A 21,089-nucleotide genomic window follows, 5' to 3' on the forward strand; every position below is an offset into this window, starting at 1 on the left:
TAATTAGGGAATCCCTTAATCAATCGCTTAATAAAGAAAGAAAGAAAAGAAATTTATTGCCAAAAAAAAACACAGCCGAACATATTATAAAATATCTTACAATTAGGCAAACGGAGACAGCCTCAGCAAAATGCTGCACAAAAGCAGCGCTGATTTTCAGGCTGTACCGGCGATTGCGGTTCGTCTTAATATTAAAAAAGAATTAAGTCTAGGTACTTAAAATAAATATATAGATAAGGAAGTATATAAATATTAATAATAAATAAATAAATGCATATAATTTATATTACGGCAGAAACATATAAATAAGAATAATATAATATATTATAAGGCATATATAATGTGTCATATATACATAAATACAATAAATCTCAATCAAAACAGTACAACATGTGATACGATATGGAAGCCAAGGTTATATAGGTATTTCATCACGCCAAGATCTACAGAAAGGTAGCTATTGGGTTGAAGCACGCCAGTCTTCAATTTGCTTCTTTAACAAAGTCTCTTTAAATTTCCTTTTAAATGTTAAGAAGGAGATATCCTGATTCAATTTAAAAGGTGGCGGTAAGTCATTCCAAATTTTGGACGCGGCGTACTTAAAACTACCCTTGAAGCCTGAGGTGTTATGCTTCGGTATTACCAACTGACTGGTATTCTTACTACGCGTATTGAGAGCGTGATAATCGTCTATCCACGTAAGTTTATCGTAGAGGTATGCAGGTCGTCTTGCTTTAATCAGCCGAAATGCGAGTGCCGCTAGATGCAGTGTCCTTCTTTCTTTCATCTTAACAATTTTTTTGTCGTTTAGATACGGTGTGATGTGTGCACCAACAATGCACAAGATTACTCGGAACAATAGCGATTCATCGCAAACGTGGTGCCCTAGCCGTGCTTCGGTTGTAACCAAGCAACGTCTGCAGCCGACAATCGACGCGACGCTTGCTATCAGCTTATTCCGATAATCCTATCCAAACCTTCCTTTTTTTAAGAAAAAGAACTGCATTCAAAGACTTCCAAAAATTCATATTCAATTACCATATCCAGAAACAGATCTAGGTAATAAATTCATTACTTAACCTATTTATTATTTATTGCTATTTCCTTCATAAATGACATCTAAACATCCACTCCAGCCTACAGGGCCCATACAAATCGTCCACCATCTAATTTCTAATTACGGCGCCATTCAACTGATGGTATTAGTCAGTTCAATAAAGAAACGAATCTTCAATGGCGGCCAAAGCTGAATTTGACAGATGGTAGGATCATCAAAAAAGAAAATAAAAATAACGTAAATTGATTATTATTTTATTAATTATTTCAAATTGTTTGTTGACAAACTTTTTTGTTATTGTATTTGTGTATTTATATGAATTATCATATTTACGTATACAGAATGTAATAAAATCCCCATAATACTTGTAATAAGCCCATAAAACTGAACAACTTTTCCCAAAGAACATATTTTGTCAAATTCCAATAAAACATTATTTACTTTCGCAAATGTATAATTGTCATTGTAAATTTATGATAAAAACTATTATAGGGAAAATCAAATACATTTTAGTAATTTTATTTTTCCATTTTTTTTTTGCATACCGTACGGCCGTGTGTGAGCGAGAGGGAATGATAAGCGCCGCCATTGAAGATTCGTTTCTTTAAAGAACTAACTAATATGAATAATTTTTTAATTGGTCTAATGGCCGGGTTCAGTTTTTCAACCCATCGAACTTCTGGCTTCGTGTAGCAATGTAGACAGATTATCAATTATTATCATAACATTTCTAAGTTATTAAGTTAGTATACAGTATCGCGCTGCGACTACTGATTTTATTATCCTGTCTGCGATCCTAACATACCAGCTCCAGTAGGAGGCGCGTAGGAGGATATTAGTATTCTGTGGTAAGCGGGCTTCGGGAACCATTACTACTTCTTTGACCATTACATTAAAGTGTTGTAGAGGTAGGGTCTCCACCTCTAGGTAGAGTCCAAGACCCACATAACAGAGACACTAGGTAGTTGCGAGTTTATAATAGCGATTTAAAATGTTTATGAAAATCGTTACCGTAACTACCTTACTACTACCTTAAATCTTTGAAACTACGCAACTGATTTTGATGCGTTTTTTTTTTAATAGATAGAGTGATTCAAGAGGAAGGTTTATATGTATAATATATATTATGTTAATATAATTACATATTATGATGTTACTTAAGTAATTTGTAAAATTGTAAAACTGATATGATTAAAAAGAGCAACTGTGAGAGCAACTATGGAGTTTCTTGCCGATTCTTCTCCGTAGATACTGCTTTCCGAATCGGTGGTAAATGTTAAAAATATGTACCTAATGACGTTTCAAAAGTGCTTCTAGAAGAAGTCTAATTGAATAAATAAATGTTTGAGTTGAGTTTGAGTTAATAATAACATCCATTAAATAGTGGAGAAGTGCTGTTATTTTTGAGGTTTCTAATGTGATGTCGTAAATAATTACATTTTTTTCCGCTTACATTGCAAACGCAGGCTGAACCCTACGAGTTTTATCAAAATAATGTACTAAGTATTGTACACATTGAAAAGGTCTACAGAAAAGTCCGCGATGGTATATGTCTATCTCTTATGGATAACCCACAATAACTTTTTTTTGTCATTTGCTTTTTACGACAAATAATGGCTAATTTTCGAAGCGATTTTAACCAATACAGCATTAATCCTTAACCAATTAAATACCTTGAATACATTGTTCATTTAATATATATGGCCCTATATGGCCCTTTACACCGTATGATTTAAGTGAATATTTTCGAAGATATTACAGATTTAAAAATTGCGGGACGTAGCGTTTGCGGCGGTACCGGCCGGCCGCCCGGCTATTAATAGGTATAGGAGCGGGCCGCTATGTTAAAAACATACATACATAGTACATACAACGTTCACAGTTTTTCTGTAGTGTATTTCGTATCAGCATTGCACCCGTGCGAAGCCGGGGCGGGTCGCTAGTAATAATATAAATGCGAAAGTTTTAGAGGATGTGTGTGTGTTTGTTACTCTTTCACACAAATACCACTGAACCGATTACAATGAAATTAAGCACACATATAGAGGGTAACTTGGATTAACACCACATAGGATATGTTTTATCCCGGAAATCCTACGGGAACGGGAACTATGCGGGTTTTTCTTTGAAAAAGCGGGCGAAGCCGCTGGCGGTAAGCTTGCTAAATAAATTGATAAAAACTACATTTTATTTTATTCATATTTTGGTGTTTAGGCTACTTTAGGCTACTAGTTACTACAACTGAAATTCGGCGATATTAGGCTTCTTCATGCATGAGAAACGGCGACAAGGGATTTAGGGCCAGAAGCCAGAGCTGTTGGCAGTTATATTATCTGTGTTTGGCACTTGGCAAATGGCAACACTAATCACTAATGTGCACTAATGTCACGTAGTAACTAATACTTAATCTGTGCTAATGTCGGCCCACAGCACGCGACAGCTTCCAACAGCAAGTTCTACGATTTTTCTAATGTTTCACCATTTGTGTAATCAATAATCACGTACCGTTTTTTATTTTGTTTCTTGTTTTTATTGTTTTGTCACCTCTTAACAGCGTCGACGCATATTAATTGTAAGTACTATTGATTGTAATCTACTGATAACGTGGCGTTAACATTTATTCCGACGCCATTTTCTGCCGGTGCTAAAAAATGGTCGATGCACGGATTGTAGAAATCAAAAACAAGTTTTCATATATAGATTGAACATAGAATAGCAAAAGAGTGATTTGAATTTAGTTTTTGGATATATAGTAGTTAATGCTTTTTACCTAGATGTCTTCTCGTGGTCGAGGTTACGGTGGAAGAGGAAGCTATGGTGGCCGAAGCGGAGGTTATAGGGGTTCCTATCGTGGGAATAGTCATCGCGGGGGTTACGATAATGGGCGAGGTGGTCGAGGAGGCGGCTATTCATCATACAATAATGAGCCCCGTTACACTTCTTCAAGCACCAATAGGTATTCATCAAGCCGCGATCGAATAGACGACTCTTACAAAAAATCATATAGATCGGTAAGTTTGAATCATTGAAAACCAAGTATGTAGGTACCTATTAGCACAGATTAGCTATAAATTACCTAGTCAATGAAATAACAAAATGTCTCCAATAGGCATGTCAATTTCAACTTAATCACATAATAGTGAAATAATGGGAAGATGAAATGAAATGAGTGCTTAACCTTAGTGGAATGAATATAAGTTGACAATGAAAAATGCTATGGAATCCTAATTATTTTGTTTTTACCTTGAAGCGTGGTCTCTGACTTTTCAGGAAACATCTGGATATTCAAATCGTGATTATGGTGGTCGCTCTGGATCACCTGAACGTAAAAGAATGAGACTCGAGGTTAGTAGATAAAAAAAGGAACATTTTTGCAATCTTAACTGGGATGATAATACACTGAACTAGCTATTTCAAAGACAGTTCAGTGAAGGGACAAGCTTCATTAAATAGTACAAAAACATAACATCCATTGAATACTTTATTATGACAATAGTGAAGCATTTATAAATGCAAGAACAGATGTTATTTATCTTAACATTATTAAAGTGGGTGAACCAATTGAATTTAGAAATAAGCAATGGTAAATGGATGATAAAACATTTGTAATAAATCCTTCCAATTTTACTTACTTGGGCAAGTGTAGTTGAATAATTAGGACTCCTTGAATTGATTAAATGTTTAGTGATGAATGACAAATTAGAAAAATAAGAAAATGTGCTGTGTAGAAATGCACTTATGGTGGACTTTACCTATGTGACTTTATTGAAAACTTATCTTGATGATTTGGTTTGCTTATTTTCTCTCCATATAGAAGATGATTATGATTTGAAGCAGATGAATCTACCATAATGTGGTTAATTCTTATGTAGTACCTACTAAACAGAAAAGAATTTCATTACAGCAATTGAAATGATAACAGATTCATGGGAAACTATTTCTACTGTTCTGTACAAATTCTACTAAATTTTTAGAAATTTTACGTAGTGACAAACTACTCCTCCATGAGTTATGGCATGACCAGAAGAATGTTTTAAACTATATTAACTTATATTAAGCAGAAATAAATTTTGTGTGATTCAATTTATAAGAATCGACGACATCCATAAAGGGTTATGTACAGGGCTCCTCGAGCGATAGACGTAGCCATGACGGTGGTCATTATGGCGGATCGTACGGCAGTAGACAAGAAAGTTACGGGGGCGAGAGGAGGTCGTTCGGCGGGGAGGATAGAAGACGATCGCCGGCTCGGGAAAGCTTTCGCAAGTCTAGCGGCATGGGCCCGCCGCGCGAGCCGGCGCGCCCCGCTGGCCGACCGCGCGCGCCGCGCCGCTCCTTCCGCGGCCGGACGCTGCGCTCGCGAGCCTCCTTCCGAGGAGCGCCGCGATCCCGTGCCTCCTTCGCCACTAGGCGCTACGGAGATAGATCGCTCGCCTTTACCCGTGCGTTCAGATCTGTCAAGGGGCGAAGGTAATTTGACACAGTCAATGATTTGCTATGATGTTCTCCAATATCCAGTCATGTCACATGCTAAGCTTATATGGGTGTCTTAAATGAATAAGCAAACTTTTTTACATACTGATCATTAGCAATATTAGAGCAGATGAGATTAAATTTTGAGTCTTTAAAATTTATTAGAAAACAGAACTAACTAATAGTCAAGAAAGCGGATATTACATTGTAAAAATAGAATGTGGTCATGAATTCTTTGAACAGAATTGGGAAACCTATGGAATCTAATGAGAAAAAGTGCCATTTATTCATGCAATAGTTAGAAATGCTGAACATGAAGATAAATTGGATTTGACAGACCTTCCTTTATTATGTTTTATGTTCATATACTTTTTTATTTCTGTTATAAATTAAATAGAAATTTAGATATACATTTTTTTCCGGTCTTCTAACTTATTTATATTTATTATAATAGCCCTGATAAGTCCAAGGAAGAAGCTTCATCTACTGAAGAAGATTGGGAAGCTGATGAGAAGGAAGAGGTTATTGAAGAGAAGAAAGAATCTAAGAGTAAATCACCCAAGGTAAACTTAGCAATTTCACATAATCTTATTTAATTCTAGAATTTTAGAAATTAATATAATAATCTGGATTTAATGTTATTAAGCCGGATCGAGAACCCTCTGAAGGTGAGGGAGAAGATGGTGGAGAAGATACAGAAAAAGAAGAGGATGCTGTTTCTGATTCTGCACCACCAAAATCATTCTCTCACCTTTCTTGTGTGCATTGCAAGGAAAAATGTACCAGTTATGGTGTAAGTATATCTTACTAGTTTTGTAAATTACATTCATTTATCAACAGTCAATCTTAATAAAAAAAATGTAATTAACAATTTTCCTAAAAAATATTACAGCAGATTTTACGTTTATTTAATCATTGCAGTTGTACGCCAAGCATTTGCTATCGCTCAAGCATCGGGCGGCCATGAGTGGCGTGGCGCGGCGTCACAAGGCGCAACTGCTGCGTATGCGTGTGGCCCAGCGCGGCGCTCAGCGGGAGCTCGAAGCGGCGGCCGGCGCGGAGCTGGCCCCGAGGACCACCTTCTGCCTCGTGTGCCGCCTCAACCACCGCACCACGCGCCACGCCCACAACCTGACGGACACGCATCGCGCCATGAAGCGCTTCCTAATGCCGTTCTGTCGCATCTGCCGCATTACCTTCCGCTCGCCGATGATATATGAGCATCACATTTGCTCAATTGAACATCTTAAGGTAGGCAGTTGTCATTTTTGGAAGTTAATAAATAAAAGATACAGAATTATTGACTTGAATTATAATGTTATTTCTTTACCTATTTTCCTTTCTTTAAATAAAATAGATATGATTCAGGTTTTTGATATACACAATTATCACCCATTTTTTCAGAAGAAAGCTAATCAAGCTTCTCGACGCGTCAGTCCAAAGGCAGAGGGCAGTGGTGATGAAGGCATGGATGTTGATTTGGATAACTTTATGACCCTTGATTCTGTGGGTGATGTTGATGGTAAGATAACTTGCTCTACAACACATAAATCAGTGCTATACTGTTATGTGTACTGATAATTAATATATTTTTTACAGAGGTGGAAGATGATGATTCTGGTGGTGAAAAGAAAGATGAGGAAAAGCCTAAAAAGGCAAAGGTTGAAATTAATATTGGGAGCGAGCATATCAAGAAAGTTGAGGTAACTATTGTTAAATTAAAATTGCATTTCACATCATCAAACAGTCCGCAAATAAGTTATCATCAAGTTTCAATAATAAGAAAAAAAAGCTTGTTAATTTTTGTTGTTTAAAAATGATTTTATTGTTAAACTAGCTTCCGCCCGCGACTCCGTCCGCGCGGATGTCGGTCTTCGCGTGGATGGTGTATTTCTCCATTTTGAGTAACTCCGACAATAACATCTTATAAATATCTATTGGACCCAAATACGGCTAGGCTTATAATAATACCCAATGTGTGTTCGCGGTTCTACAGAACAACGTCTATGGATAAAACTGAAAAATTAAGATTGTTTTTTTTCTACGTATTTTTCCAGGATAAAAAGTATCCTATTTTACGCCCAGGATAATAAGGTATAATTATACCAAGTTTCATCGAAATCGAACCGTTAGTTTTCACGTGATGTCTTCACATACAGACAGACAGACAGACAAAAATTTTTTTAATCACATATTTGGGTTTGGTATCGATCCAGTAATACCCCCTGCTATTTATTTTTTCAATATTTTCAATGTACAGAATTGACCCTTCTACAGATTTATTATATGTATAGATAAGTGTATGAAATAATAATAATATCAGGTGTGGTGGTGCGAGCTGTGCCGTGGGTTCCTGCCGCGCGCGGAGGCGGGCAGCGCGGAGGAGGCGGAGGCGCTGCGGCGGCACTGCCGGCTGCGCATCCACCTGCGCCACTACGTGCAGCACCGCGACACGCGCACGCTGCGCAGGCAGGCCGAGCGCATACACCGCCAGCTGCACCAGCAGACTGGTACGTAACGTGCTACTCGCACTGCCGGCTGCGCATCCACCTGCGCCACTACGTGCAGCACCGCGACACGCGCACGCTGCGCAGGCAGGCCGAGCGCATACACCGCCAGCTGCACCAGCAGACTGGTACGTAACGTGCTACTCGCACTGCCGGCTGCGCATCCACCTGCGCCACTACGTGCAGCACCGCGACACGCGCACGCTGCGCAGGCAGGCCGAGCGCATACACCGCCAGCTGCACCAGCAGACTGGTACGTAACGTGCTACTCGCACTGCCGGCTGCGCATCCACCTGCGCCACTACGTGCAGCACCGCGACACGCGCACGCTGCGCAGGCAGGCCGAGCGCATACACCGCCAGCTGCACCAGCAGACTGGTACGTAACGTGCTACTCGCTGCTAACAATACAATAGAATAGAAAACACTGTAATGTACAATGCACACAAAAACAAAATTTACAGAAAAAATAATTTACTATTATGCAACTTTACAGAAATACGTCAATCACGCGTGTAAGGGATAAAAACAAGATGGCGCGTAACGAATAAATGTTACCTACAGTAAATTTTTTTCCAACCCCGATAAAGAAGTTACACTTCAAAAATGTCTCTTTTTAAATCCGGATGCCATGTTTCTAAATCCAAATCTAAAAATTATAGGGAAAAAGTTGTATGTTCCATCTCTTTTATTTTATTTATCCTCAAAAAAAGTTAACACATTTACAGAAGAAGAAAAGGAAACTACTAATGAGGAGAACACTGAAGTTAAAGTAAAGTCTGAGAAAACTGAATCGTCTGGAGAGAAAAAAGCTGTGGAGAATGGCACTGACCTTAATAATTCAGGTAACTTAAATTAAAATCACTTTAAGGGCCGATTTTTCAATGCTTGGATAAAACTTAGCCATCCAATAAAGTATTACACGATAATATTAAAATGTCACGTAAACTGTCAAATACGGGCATTTAGAATACGTTTTTAAAATGGTTGTGTTATACATTATTTGACGAATAAGTTTTATCCAAGCATTGAAAAATCGGCCCTAAATATAATAACCAATTTAAAAGTGGACATATTAATATACAAAACAATTATTTTCTAGGAAATGAAGATAAGCTGTGGGCTGATGTTGATAAAGATATAGGGGAGTTGCTGCGAGAAGTGGACCCCCAGGGCAATGAAGCTAGTGATGATGAAGAGGATCTTGGACGGTGAGAACCTTTAACAGCCATTGAGCTATTTTTCGTTGAATTATTCAACTACACTTTCTTTCAGTGGTTATTGAAAGTAAACTATATTTTAATTAGAATTAGGTGACAACAAACCATGATTATGTAAAATTATTCATAAAATAATATGTTTAAAATGCATAGAACTTCAAATGTGTACATGATAAGAAATGCAATTAATTCTAAAATAGAACGTTATTTAATGTTCCTAACTGGAAATGGCGCAATCTCATGATAACTGAAATAATTTAAATAATATATGTATCTTGTATAGTAATACCTCCTCAAATAGAAGTCTCGTGCATGAATTTCCTATTTTTATAGCATTAAAATAATGCATTAATGACTAAATTTTAAATAATAAAATGATAAAAAATTAACTTACAAAAAGAACAATTTGTAAGCCCAAAAAAATACAATTTTATGCGGCCAATTAGGGTCGTTGCAGATATGGCGAAGACAAATCAAATAACAACAATTTATTCCCGAGGAGCATCGAAGCATCACATGGGAAAGGTAGCGCGCTGCGCTTTTGAATGTTGTTTTAATGTCGATAAATAGTTTGTCAATGAAAAATGTCCAGCGCTGGGCTCCGCCATATCTGCGCCGTTCCTTATAAGCTTCGAATTTGAGAAATAACAAATGTATATTTTTCTATTTTTTGCAGATATGACAAATTCCGTAAAAGCGATAAGACGGCTAAGCCAGGAGAAGAAGAGACTAAATCTAAAGACGAAGCTGCGGCCGATGAAAAGACTACTGTTGATGCCAATGCTTCTGCTTAACTTAGTGATTAGCTTACATATTAAATGTACGATCGTTATATTAATATGGTCATTTGATTTCTAGTATACTTTTTAAGTAAAGCAATATGAGTTTTATATAATAAAGTTTTGACCTTTAATACTTTGTTTTATTTTTAAATCAACCTCCTCCAAAAGTAGTATAATCATAGTATAAAATGTATTTATACGTAGCGTTCCACTCGAGCTAGATTGAAGAAAATTTTTAAAATGCTTTGCCGATTCAATAAGGATTTCAATATAGTAGACTACAGGCCCATGTTGAAAAAATTATGGGTCACTTGACCCACCACCTGACCTATCTAGAATGATATAAGAGCATAAAATAAGAAGATTCAGCACTATGACGTCACTCGTAAGCTGTCCACCTGAGTGCAGATGAGAATTCGAAAGTTCAGGTAGAGATTTTCTCCCCTAGTCTCCATGATTTTTGTACGGCGTTGCGGAATAATGGCTTAAAAGCAGTATAGAAATAGTTATGACACAGATGCCGTACAAAAATGGTCCACAAAGTCGGAATTTATTTTTATTTTTCGACAGTTGCCGGGGTAAATTTGGTCATTTGATTTTGTACGGCATCTGTGTCATACTATTTCTATACTACTTTTAATCAATTATTTAGTGATGCAAGACGTAAACATAAAGTCAGATTGAAATAATTTCTCGTAAATGTTAAGAATTGTTATAATTCCAACTACAACAACCTAACTAACTACCTAGGTGTGAAAGGGATAAAAAAACATACAGGCGTCATTCAACGTTATATTTTCTTGTTACAAGTTAATGTTCATACTGAAATCTCCAGTGTATTAGATATAAAGCTTCTTGTGTCCGACAGTCTGTCTGACAGCAGCTTGCAAGTGTAAACCATGTAGCAAGTTCTGTCGCGGCAGTTTGTCAAGCGCTTCTTGCGAGAAGTTGCGAAAGTGCGTGTAAATATGACTGCGTCTACTCGCAACAGATCTCGCTGCTAATCGGTCTAATTCCGTTAAAATTATATACATAACATTATTCATACAAAAAATATAAATGCGAAAGTGTGCATCTTTCTATTTTGATTGCAGTATAATTCAAGTTTTTGACCGCGTCTGACAGCGGCGGACGATAGTACATATTCTAGAATCAAGATAATATTAATGATCGAATCAACTTATAAAAAAGAACTGAAAATTCTAAAAATGTTATGGTAAGGTTGGGTCGCCTAAGATCGGACGCATATGCTGAAAATTTTATACGTACTGTATTTTTTATTTTATTTCTCATGATTCGATGTCGTTTTTCTGTTGCGGTCAACTGTAAATTGATGACAAAAAAATATTGTTTAACCCATAATTTTTTGGTTTGCGTAGATGCTATCTATCTAAGCAAATTTAGAGCCTAAAAAGCAGACTTTTTTCGACTTACCATAGTGAAGAAAATAACAGTTCGGCCGAAGATCGGACTATGTAGTATCTTCACTTCTATGCGTTTAATAATAATGTTAACATTAGGAAAACATCCGGACTTACGTCCATACATTGAGCATCAATGATTGAGTCAGGAAATTCCTCAAAAAATTTGACAAAGAAGTTTTTTTTTTTATTGCGTTTTTTTAGTCCGGTCTTCCCTCCTCATCCTAATTAAGTTTCTCAAACTTTTATCCTCCGTGTTCTAGGACTAAATAATGAAAATGTACCTAAGGTCTGATAGTCATAGCGTCATTGGATAGTTAAATATATTAAAAGTTAATAATTATTGCGCATTATTGCATAAGGCGCAGTCAAGAGCTAAACTTCGATCCGATCTTCGGCATTGGGAGGGAAGATCGGATCTTGGGTTGTGAACGTCCTAAGCGTAATCAAAGTATACAGATGGAAAGAGGATTCGCTAATTCTGCCCCAAAATAATTAATTACATTATTTCAATGAAAGTACTCTCCACAATGAGCCATCAAAATTTTGTAGGTAAGATCGGATCGACGATTTTCGCCACAAAATACACCTTTTCTGCTGAATCACCTGTGTACACGTCCCGTCTGGTCGCTGGCCGGCCGCAGAGTGAAGAGAGGGGCAGAACAAAATGGCGGATCTAGTAGTGTTGGTAGCAGTAGAGAATATTGCCTAGTTTGCGAGTTATTCCATGCATCCCATCTTATGTCACATCCGATCTTAGGCGACCCAACCTTAACTTATAAAAAAGAACTGAAAATTCTAAAGATGGTATGTTTTTAGATTATATTTTTTTGTGCTCATATAATATGAGTTATGACTATAAAATAAGGGTATTAACTTTTAGAGAATTAAAAGAAATGCGATCTTTAGTGATTATTTACTTTATTGTTCACTTTTTACTCTTAGGTTCCTTAACCACCGTAGGTGCCTTAGTCACGTCATCAGGGTTTTCAGCAGCATCCTTCAACCTCTTGGCTCTGATACCAACAAGCTTGGCTATTGAGCGGGCCTAAAATGGAAATAAAATCATATACATAAGTATTATCCATGTATTACTTGTTAACCCCTTGACCACCGAGCAGCCCGAAATTCTTTTCACTTTCAGAAAAGAAGTAACATTTTCTTTTATGCGCCTATAAAATACAAATAAATAATTGTTTAAGAAATTAAATCAATATGAGTTTTATGTAGAAATTAAATCAATATGAGAAATTATATCAATATAAATTTCTGTCTACTTACGCCTCGGAGGTATTGGTAAGCCTTGAAGTCCTTCTCCTCCTCAGTGATGACGCGTGCAACCGACTTGGGTGCTGGTTGCTGCACTGGCATCAGAGGTCCGCGTAACTGCTTAGCCAGTTTACGTTCCTCCTCGGTGGCTTCTCCCTTCAGCACCTGAAACATTGCAACAAATTTATTAAACTCCATTATATTAAAAGTTTTTAACGTGATAACGTTTCTAAAAACGTTTTAGTCGGGTGACATGTTCAGAAACTTGTGTCACACCAAAACCTCACGAGCGCGATCACAGGTATAACGAGAGAGAGATGGACCGATCTCCCGTCTCATCTCAAGCGCTGCCACTGCATTATGTTATCACGTAAACATCTTGATCTAAAACCTACTTTACAAACAACCAATTTTTTCAGCAAGTTATATGAACATAACTTTGTAATTAAAATGTAACTGCATATATAATGTACCAAAGATTAAATAGGCCAACAACGACATTATGTACAAGAGTGTAAAAATGCTGTTAAATTATATAAATATTTCATTTATTTTGTTTCTTTTGCAGAATTTAATCAGTATCAAATCCTACACAACGGAAAAAGTTAAGTTAAACCATTTCAATTACTGAATTCACTGGAAATACAATATTCTTATAAAAAAGTATAAATGAATAATCTTTCTGAATAAAACGCATGTGCCTATCACAAGATAATTTATCTTTGTGGTTGTCCTGAAGCCTTTCATTACCATGTTATTGTTGTGCTTCATTTATTCACTGTTAGCTCACCATACCACAATAACTATTTAAGCACCTATATTTTCTATCTATTACTCATCTCATTTTGAATAGTTACATTAGCAAAGAGATAAATTAATCCTGATTGATATGGGCCATAAATTTTTATTAGTAGATTAATCTCTGTTCCTTTTTTGCTTAAAACTAATAGAGAGAATATGTACTTTAAAAAATATTATATAAATTATAACAGCTGTCCTCAAATGTATTTGGCATAATTCTGACTTAAAGAAACAAATGTTAAGCAAAATCAAGCTAATTTGCATGACTTAGTTTTATTTACAAAACATACCAAGAAAATTTAAACAGCCAATGCTAGCTGGTTGATAAGTACCAACACAAATAAAACCATATTCTGATAAGTTTAAATTGAAATTACAAAGCACTGAAACTCAGTCCTGAATGGGACTTTAGGTGAGGATGTTATTTATCACTATTTTGATTTTAATATTTTTCTAGAATTTTTTTAGCACAGCCAAGTTTCAAGATAATAATGATTAGTATTTATATTATTAACATACCTTCTTGCCCTTAGGGAATAAGATAAGACGCGCACGGTACTCCTTTAATCTCTGAACATTGATTTGGAGCGATTCAACAGATTTATTGCGGCGACGTGGGTCCACAGCAATACCAACAGTTCTGGCAAAACTAGGGTTCAGACCCGCAGCCTGTAATATAGAACCCCAACTAATGTTTACATTTTGCTTTATTGATTAAAAAAAAATAATGTATGAAAACAATATCCAACATGTAAATAGGATAAAACATGATTATAGGGAGGTTATATTACTAGCAAAACAAACTTAAATACTCAAAATTATTACTTAAAGACACAATTCTACGTACCCTAATCTCTCTTAGAGTAAATCCACGACCAGCACGAACTTTAGTGTGATAGCGAACGGTTGGGCACCTTACAACCGGTCGGAGTGGACCAGCAGCAGGGCGTGGAGCGATAGCTTTAGCTTTCTTTATGCGGTTTTGCTTTCTACGATGTCTTCTGGCTGGTTGATTGAACCATGTTTTAACGAATCTTTGCCAATCCTTATGGAAATGGCCATTCGGGATCATATTATTTCCCTTCCCCATTTTGGTTATGTCCCCACTTCACCTAAAATAAAAATAATACAAAATATATTTTGGGAAAACTTTAAGAGGTTCTCTTTATAATAAACATCGAATTCTCGCTATAAATATAATATTGATAGCTAAAATATAAAGAGATAACTTTTTCACTAACCACAGGGAGACAAGTTCAAATAAAAAAGAAATACAACAATACAGACTATATACGTCAAAATCCACGTTTGACATAACAGATTCATTATGACAGAAAAGTCGCATAAACTCAGAGCCAGGTTAGAAAATTTTAATTAATCGAATTGTCGAATTGAATTGAGTTCCATTCAATTCAATAAATTATGTAATTTAAACATAAAAAATAGTCTATACACTCACAATTTTTTAAATATAATTTATATTATTATTTTAAATATATTTCTCAGATTCTTTGTACAACGCGTAATTTTTATTATCTGTAGAGTATGAGTAGAATAATTAATTAAATTTTTTTATCTAGGTACATGGTGAGAGGTGTTCTTTTGGACTAGAATTACTTGGATTTTAGGTAATAAAACTAAAATGGAAGACAATAAGACACAAAATGTTGAAAACCAATCTATTAATGATGACAAAAATCCAAAGAAAAAAAATAAAAACAAGAAAAAGCGTAGCGGTGACGGTGACCACCATGGACCGGGTTCGGCTGAGGGTGTTGTAGCCGTGCCTAATTCTACTGATATGCAGCAAAATATTTCGTTAAAGGATCTGAAGATGGCTATGGAAGTTTTTAACTTACAACAAAAACCTGCGAAAACAACGGAAGAGGCATTGCATAAATCTTATCAATTTTGGTCTACTCAACCCGTTCCAAAAATGGACGAAAAAATAATTTCTAATGAACCGATTGAACCTCCTAAAACTCCGGAAGAAATAAGACAAGAACCGTACACTTTGCCCGATGGTTTTCAATGGGACACATTAAATTTAAATGAACCATTAGTTTTAAAAGAACTTTATACCTTGCTCAATGAAAATTATGTGGAAGATGATGATTGTATGTTCCGTTTTGATTACCAGACAGACTTTTTAAAGTGGGCACTTCAACCTCCTGGTTGGAAGATGGAATGGCACTGTGGAGTTCGTGTTGTTAAATCTGGCCGATTAGTAGGCTTTATTTCAGCAATTCCTGCTCAGTTGAGGATTTATGATCATGTACAAACTGTTGTAGAAATAAACTTTTTATGTGTTCATAAAAAACTTCGTGCGAAAAGAGTGGCTCCAGTGCTGATAAGAGAAATAACACGTCGAGTAAACTTGACTGGTATATTTCAAGGTGTTTATACAGCTGGAATTGTATTACCCAAACCAATAGGAACATGCCGTTATTGGCACAGATCATTGAATCCTAAAAAGTTAATTGACATTAAATTTAGTCACTTATCTAGAAATATGACCATGCAAAGAACTCTTAAACTGTTCAAATTACCAGATTTGCCAAAAACTCCCGGATTTCGTAAAATGGAGCAAAAAGATTGTGAAAAAGTTGTTAAATTATTAAATGAGTATTTGAATAAATTTGATTTGGTGCCAATATTTTCTGATGAAGATTTTAAGCATTGGTTTACGCCTCTATCTGGTATAGTGGATAGTTTTGTGGTAGAGGCGTCAGATGGATCTATTACAGATTTTGTTAGTTACTATACACTTCCGTCCACAGTTGTGTATCATCCAGTTCATAAAACACTAAAAGCTGCTTATTCATTCTATAATGTTTCTACAAAAACACCATGGGTTGATTTGATGCTGGATGCTCTAATAACAGCAAGAAACTCAGGTTTTGATGTGTTTAATGCATTGGATCTTATGGAAAACAAAGAATTTTTAGAACCTCTTAAGTTTGGTATTGGTGATGGGAATTTGCAATATTATTTGTATAACTGGAGATGTCCTAGTATAGCACCAAATAAAATCGGTTTAGTCCTTCAATAACTTATTGTAATAATACAAATTGAATTGTATTTATATATTTTAAATGCTAGCCATTGCTTTATTTTTCACTTTGTGTAGTGTTTTTATTGAGGAAAATATAGCCTTAGTTAACAAAAATGTTTTATTTTTCAATAAGTATAGTTTTATGCAAATACATTTTATAACCAAATCAATTACATCCATAATTATCACAACTAGGTATATCAACCAATTTATATAGGTACCTACTTTACTAGAAAATATATAAGCTTTGGTAGAGGTTTCTTTTTTGAATAAGTTTCCTGGTGTTTATTTATGTTACCTTTAATCATATAAAAAGAGAATATACCTACAAATCACTGATGTATGAGGTCTAATAGGTACCTACTAATATTTTTTGAAGTGAATTGCATATCCTTTATTTTAGAAACTAAAATCATGATATGTACAATATAATGTAATTTATAATATTTATAAGTCTGACGCCTTTTTCTGCAAACTACCTGTATAAATAATAACCTACCTATCTATTGATACCTATTTTCCAAAAGTGAAGACTGAAGGTCCACCCCATAGGTAGTCCACCTGTTTCAGCTCAGACAAACGAAAATCTTAGTAGACATAAATTATACTCCCTTTTTCTTATAGGTCCTACTTTCCAAAACATTTACAAGTATTATTTCGTCTTTAACATTTATAATGTCTGAACAGAGTTAAACAATAATTTTAAAAGATTTCTTTGAATTCATGGTTTTTTAATGTTACTATTAGAAATATATATATATATTAGCTATGCCGCACGGCTTCACACGAGGGCAAAAGTAGGCAAACTTTAGAATTTATAATAATATTATAGTATCACTAGTGGTCCGCCCCGGCTTCGCCCGTGGTAGGTACCTACATGTTTAAACTAGGTATCCTATCTGTGTGCGAATTTTATTATAATTGGTTAAGTGCTTTAGGAGTTCATTGAGGACAAACATATATATATTATGATAGGATTATAGAGAACCTTAATTACATTTTAATACATCATATGATGTCAATGGAAATAAAGGGTACGTACTTATTTATAAAATAAAAGACAATTTATTTCATAGAATATAATATGTAACAACGTAATACAAATACAAGCCAGTTACATTGGCGACCGTGAGTTCAATTCATGGTAGATAAATATCCAATGTAGACCTGACACAGAAAATAAGAAAGACATTGCAAGAACAAAAGCCAACTCCATGTTACAGAAATGAAAGTGAACTTAATAGATCAAACTTAAATAAAACTCCTTGGTCAAAGTAGATAGTCAAAAGTGCCCAGTAATAATAATATAATGCCATATTATATTATATATATAAATGTTGACAGTTGCAATGTTTTTTTTTTTTGCAGATGCACCTCCAATATTCTATATTAAAGTATATAATTAGGAACTGTGCATTCCACATTTTTTTAATTATTTATTTTACAATTTTTATTAAGTGTTTTTATGACCGGGTCTCTTTACATTACAATGTAAAAAGCGAAAATAAAGAAATTATAGAAGAAAAATAAAATAGCTCAACAAGTGAGCACACACATTACTCCTTCTTTGTGGCTTGCTGTTTAGCTTGGTGAGCTTGCAAAACAGCAACAGCCTCGTCCACCTTAGCCTTCAGGGACTCTCCATGTTCTAACATGTGGAGCAGTTCAGAATTGTCAATTTCTAGAAGCATACCAGTAATTTTGCCAGCTAAGTCTGGGTGCATTCTTTGAATCAAGGGGAAAAGACGTTCACCAAGCATTTGTTTTTGCTCTTGAAGAGGTGCAGCAGCTAACATGGTAGCAGTTAGTGGTTCTTGACCTTGGATGTGAACTGCAGGTTGCGGAGCTGGTGGATTACGCATGTTGGAAGTGTACTTATAGCCTGCGGGGCGTCCACTTGTTACAATAGGTGCACGAATTGAAGTAGCAGCTGGCACACCCTGTTGGCCAGTTATGGGTCTAGCACCCAAGGATGTGCGAAGAGTAGTTTGAGTTGGTCCACGAGGTGCAGGGCGGAATGGAGCTTGCATGTTGGGGTATGCAGAGGCAGCCGTCTGAGTGCTGGGTCTTACAGGTGGTTGTGTCCAGCGGGTTGTGGGTCTCATTTGAGTCATCTGGGCTGGACCGTAGAATCGTTGAGCTGGTGGTATGGTGGGTACAAAGTAGCCTCCAGCACTTCCTGGTTGGAATATTTGACCCATCTGCTGCATTCTCATGCTGGCCATACGTTGCATGTACTGTGATGTCAAGTGGGCCTTACGATCTTCTTTACGTTGAGCTAAAGCTACATAAAGTGGTTTGGTTCCAACGATACGCCCATTCATTTCTGTTACAGCTTTAGTAGCTTCTTCAGGAGACGAAAAGCAAACAAACCCAAAGCCTTTGCTACGCCCATCCTCAAGCATTACCTGTTGAAAAGATTAAAGTAATAATTAGTTTAGTGAATGTGCATAGTTAAAAGATTTTGTGTTCAGGGTTTAATGATGAGTCTGGGATTACAAGTTGGGACTTATTATTTCTAGTGTCTTCAGTTTTCCTTTTAATTGGCTTCATATTTTGTAAATAAATTAATAAAATAAAGAGAATAACAAGAATTACCTTAGCGGAAGTTATAGTTCCGAATGGTGCAAATTCCTTACGAAGCCGCTCATCATCAATAGTGTCATCCAAATTTTTAACATACAGGTTAACACCTTGGTAACGAGTCAACCTTTCAGATTTTAGCTGTTCAAATTTCCGCTTAAGTTCTTTTTGACGCTCGGCTTTCTTTTGAGCTCGTCCTACATATAAGGGTTTTCCTTCTACCAATTCTTTTCCATTAAGATCCATGCAAGCCCTTTCAGCAGCATCTGGATCTTCAAAGGCAACAAATCCAAAACCTCTAGAAGAACCATCATCTTTATACATTACTTTATGACTTGTAATACGCCCATATTTCTCAAACATGTCTTTCAGCATTTCATCAGAGAAGTCTTCTCCAAAGTTCTTTACGTAGACATTGGTAAATAGTTTGGCCTTCTCTCCCAGTTCCTTTTCGCGTTCCTTACGAGGAATGAATCTGCCCACATAAACTTTCTTTCCATTCAACAACATTCCATTTACTTTTTCAATGGACTTATTGGCAGCTTCTTCAGTTTCAAAGTGTACAAAACCATATCCTTTAGAACCCCCATTTTCATCTTGGGCTACTTTACAACTCAGTATATTACCAAAGGCAGAAAAGGTGTCATACATTGCTTTATTATCTATAGACTTATCAAGGTTCTTAATAAAAACATTTCCTACACCAGACTTCCTTAGGGAGGGATCACGCTGAGACCACATTATTCTAATAGGTCTTCCCTTAATCATATCAAAATTCATGGTGTCCAATGCTCTCTCAGCTAAAAAAATTGAAAACAATTAGTTTTTAACAAGTAAAAGTTCTTATCCCATTAAATAACAATACCACAAATAATTTACATTGCATATACAAGCTTCATTACAAATAATCATTATGAAAGGTGGGTGCAACTTGCAATACTTTCATCATTCTATGTTGGGCAATGAATGCATAAGGCTATTGCATATTTAACTTTATACAATATCTAACAACTAATCATTTTATCAATATTCATTTCTCTAATTTTAATCGTTGCATTTGAAAATATGTTTGCTCAATTTAGTTTAACCTATAATTGTCAGGTAAAACCAGTTTGCAACATGGCAATTTTAGTTAACAAATTAAAACTGGAAAATAACTTACCATCAGCAGGTTGCTGGAAATTTACGTAAGCGTAACCAAGTGACCTACGAGTTATCATGTCGCGGCAGACACGAATAGAGAGTACTGGACCCGCGGTAGAAAATTTTTCAAACAACATGGCCTCGGTAATATCCGAGTGCAAATCTCCGACATACAATGATGCCATTGGATAATTAGGTGGCCCAGGATTCATTTTGATTATTTTATTGGAATCGTTACAAAAATAGCATTAATAATCTTCTAGTGTTTAAAACAACTTCACTTTCTCTTTATGATTATCTATCGCATTCCTTAGACCACGTTGCACGCTTACGTACACTAACTTATAACTGAACGATTCCCGTTTATTTTATAAAATTTTTCTATTTTTTTGGATTTTTGTTAATTTTGTAATTTTTTTTTATATTTTAGAACAATATTTCACGAAATTGTGAGGATTGTGTGACCTATTTCGAGGGACCACACAACCTCACGTGAACACACCTTGCTCACCAAAGGAAAGGTGACGTTTGTGAATTGTGGTTTGTAAAAGCAAAAAACAAGATGGCGTACGCGTTTCGTCTATGGTTATTTTTAACTTTTTAATTTTTGTAATATATGAGTTGGTATATTTGGCTCTAAAATTTCAGTCAAAAACTTTAAATAGATTTTAGAGGAATACCTACTGGCTACTAATTCTATATTTAATTAATGCTTTAGACGGCATTATAATATGAAATTCGACTAAACGTGTGTGTTTCAATCACGCTTATATTAGCTT

The 21,089-nt window shown here is 35.8% G+C and overlaps 4 protein-coding genes across 5 annotated transcripts; 2 read left to right on the forward strand and 2 right to left on the reverse strand.

Annotated features, from left to right (window-relative positions):
- The first annotated feature begins 3,467 nt into the window (after positions 1–3,467).
- On the forward strand, positions 3,468–10,169 carry Ciz1 (Ciz1 zinc finger protein). 2 transcript variants are annotated; one of them, XM_090102818.1, is made up of 13 exons: positions 3,468–3,629; positions 3,832–4,068; positions 4,328–4,402; positions 5,181–5,527; positions 5,985–6,093; positions 6,177–6,323; positions 6,452–6,781; positions 6,935–7,052; positions 7,130–7,233; positions 7,854–8,040; positions 8,765–8,881; positions 9,139–9,247; positions 9,933–10,169. In XM_090102818.1, the coding sequence occupies exons 2-13, from the start codon at positions 3,832–3,834 to the stop codon at positions 10,048–10,050; spliced, it is 1,998 nt and encodes a 665-aa protein (XP_089958944.1). In that variant the 5' UTR covers positions 3,468–3,629; the 3' UTR covers positions 10,051–10,169. The 2 variants fall into 2 exon arrangements, with proteins under 2 accessions (XP_089958944.1, XP_089958943.1); XM_090102817.1 differs by lacking the exons at positions 8,765–8,881; positions 9,139–9,247; positions 9,933–10,169 and having other exon boundaries at positions 5,169–5,527; positions 6,938–7,052; positions 7,854–8,290.
- Positions 10,170–12,363: 2,194 nt separating this feature from the next.
- RpL13 (ribosomal protein L13) lies at positions 12,364–14,861 on the reverse strand. Its single transcript, XM_090102819.1, has 5 exons — positions 14,771–14,861; positions 14,377–14,641; positions 14,049–14,198; positions 12,741–12,893; positions 12,364–12,507 (listed from the first exon to the last, which is right to left on the reverse strand). The coding sequence occupies exons 2-5, from the start codon at positions 14,617–14,619 to the stop codon at positions 12,388–12,390; spliced, it is 666 nt and encodes a 221-aa protein (XP_089958945.1). The 5' UTR covers positions 14,620–14,641; positions 14,771–14,861; the 3' UTR covers positions 12,364–12,387.
- Positions 14,862–15,093: 232 nt separating this feature from the next.
- Positions 15,094–16,698, forward strand: Nmt (N-myristoyl transferase). Its single transcript, XM_090102820.1, has one exon. The coding sequence runs from the start codon at positions 15,172–15,174 to the stop codon at positions 16,579–16,581; it is 1,410 nt and encodes a 469-aa protein (XP_089958946.1). The 5' UTR covers positions 15,094–15,171; the 3' UTR covers positions 16,582–16,698.
- A 950-nt stretch (positions 16,699–17,648) lies between these two features.
- On the reverse strand, positions 17,649–20,845 carry pAbp (poly(A) binding protein). The gene is made up of 3 exons (XM_090102822.1): positions 20,330–20,845; positions 19,183–19,967; positions 17,649–18,992 (listed from the first exon to the last, which is right to left on the reverse strand). Exons 1-3 carry the CDS (start codon positions 20,520–20,522, stop codon positions 18,141–18,143), a joined length of 1,830 nt encoding a protein of 609 aa, XP_089958948.1. The 5' UTR covers positions 20,523–20,845; the 3' UTR covers positions 17,649–18,140.
- Between the last annotated feature and the right edge of the window lie 244 nt (positions 20,846–21,089).

This window comes from Colias eurytheme, chromosome 6 (genome assembly GCF_061535395.1).
Source record: "Colias eurytheme isolate Ceu_HAF_F1 chromosome 6, ilColEury1 Martin Lab GWU primary, whole genome shotgun sequence".
NCBI lineage: Eukaryota > Metazoa > Arthropoda > Insecta > Lepidoptera > Pieridae > Colias > Colias eurytheme.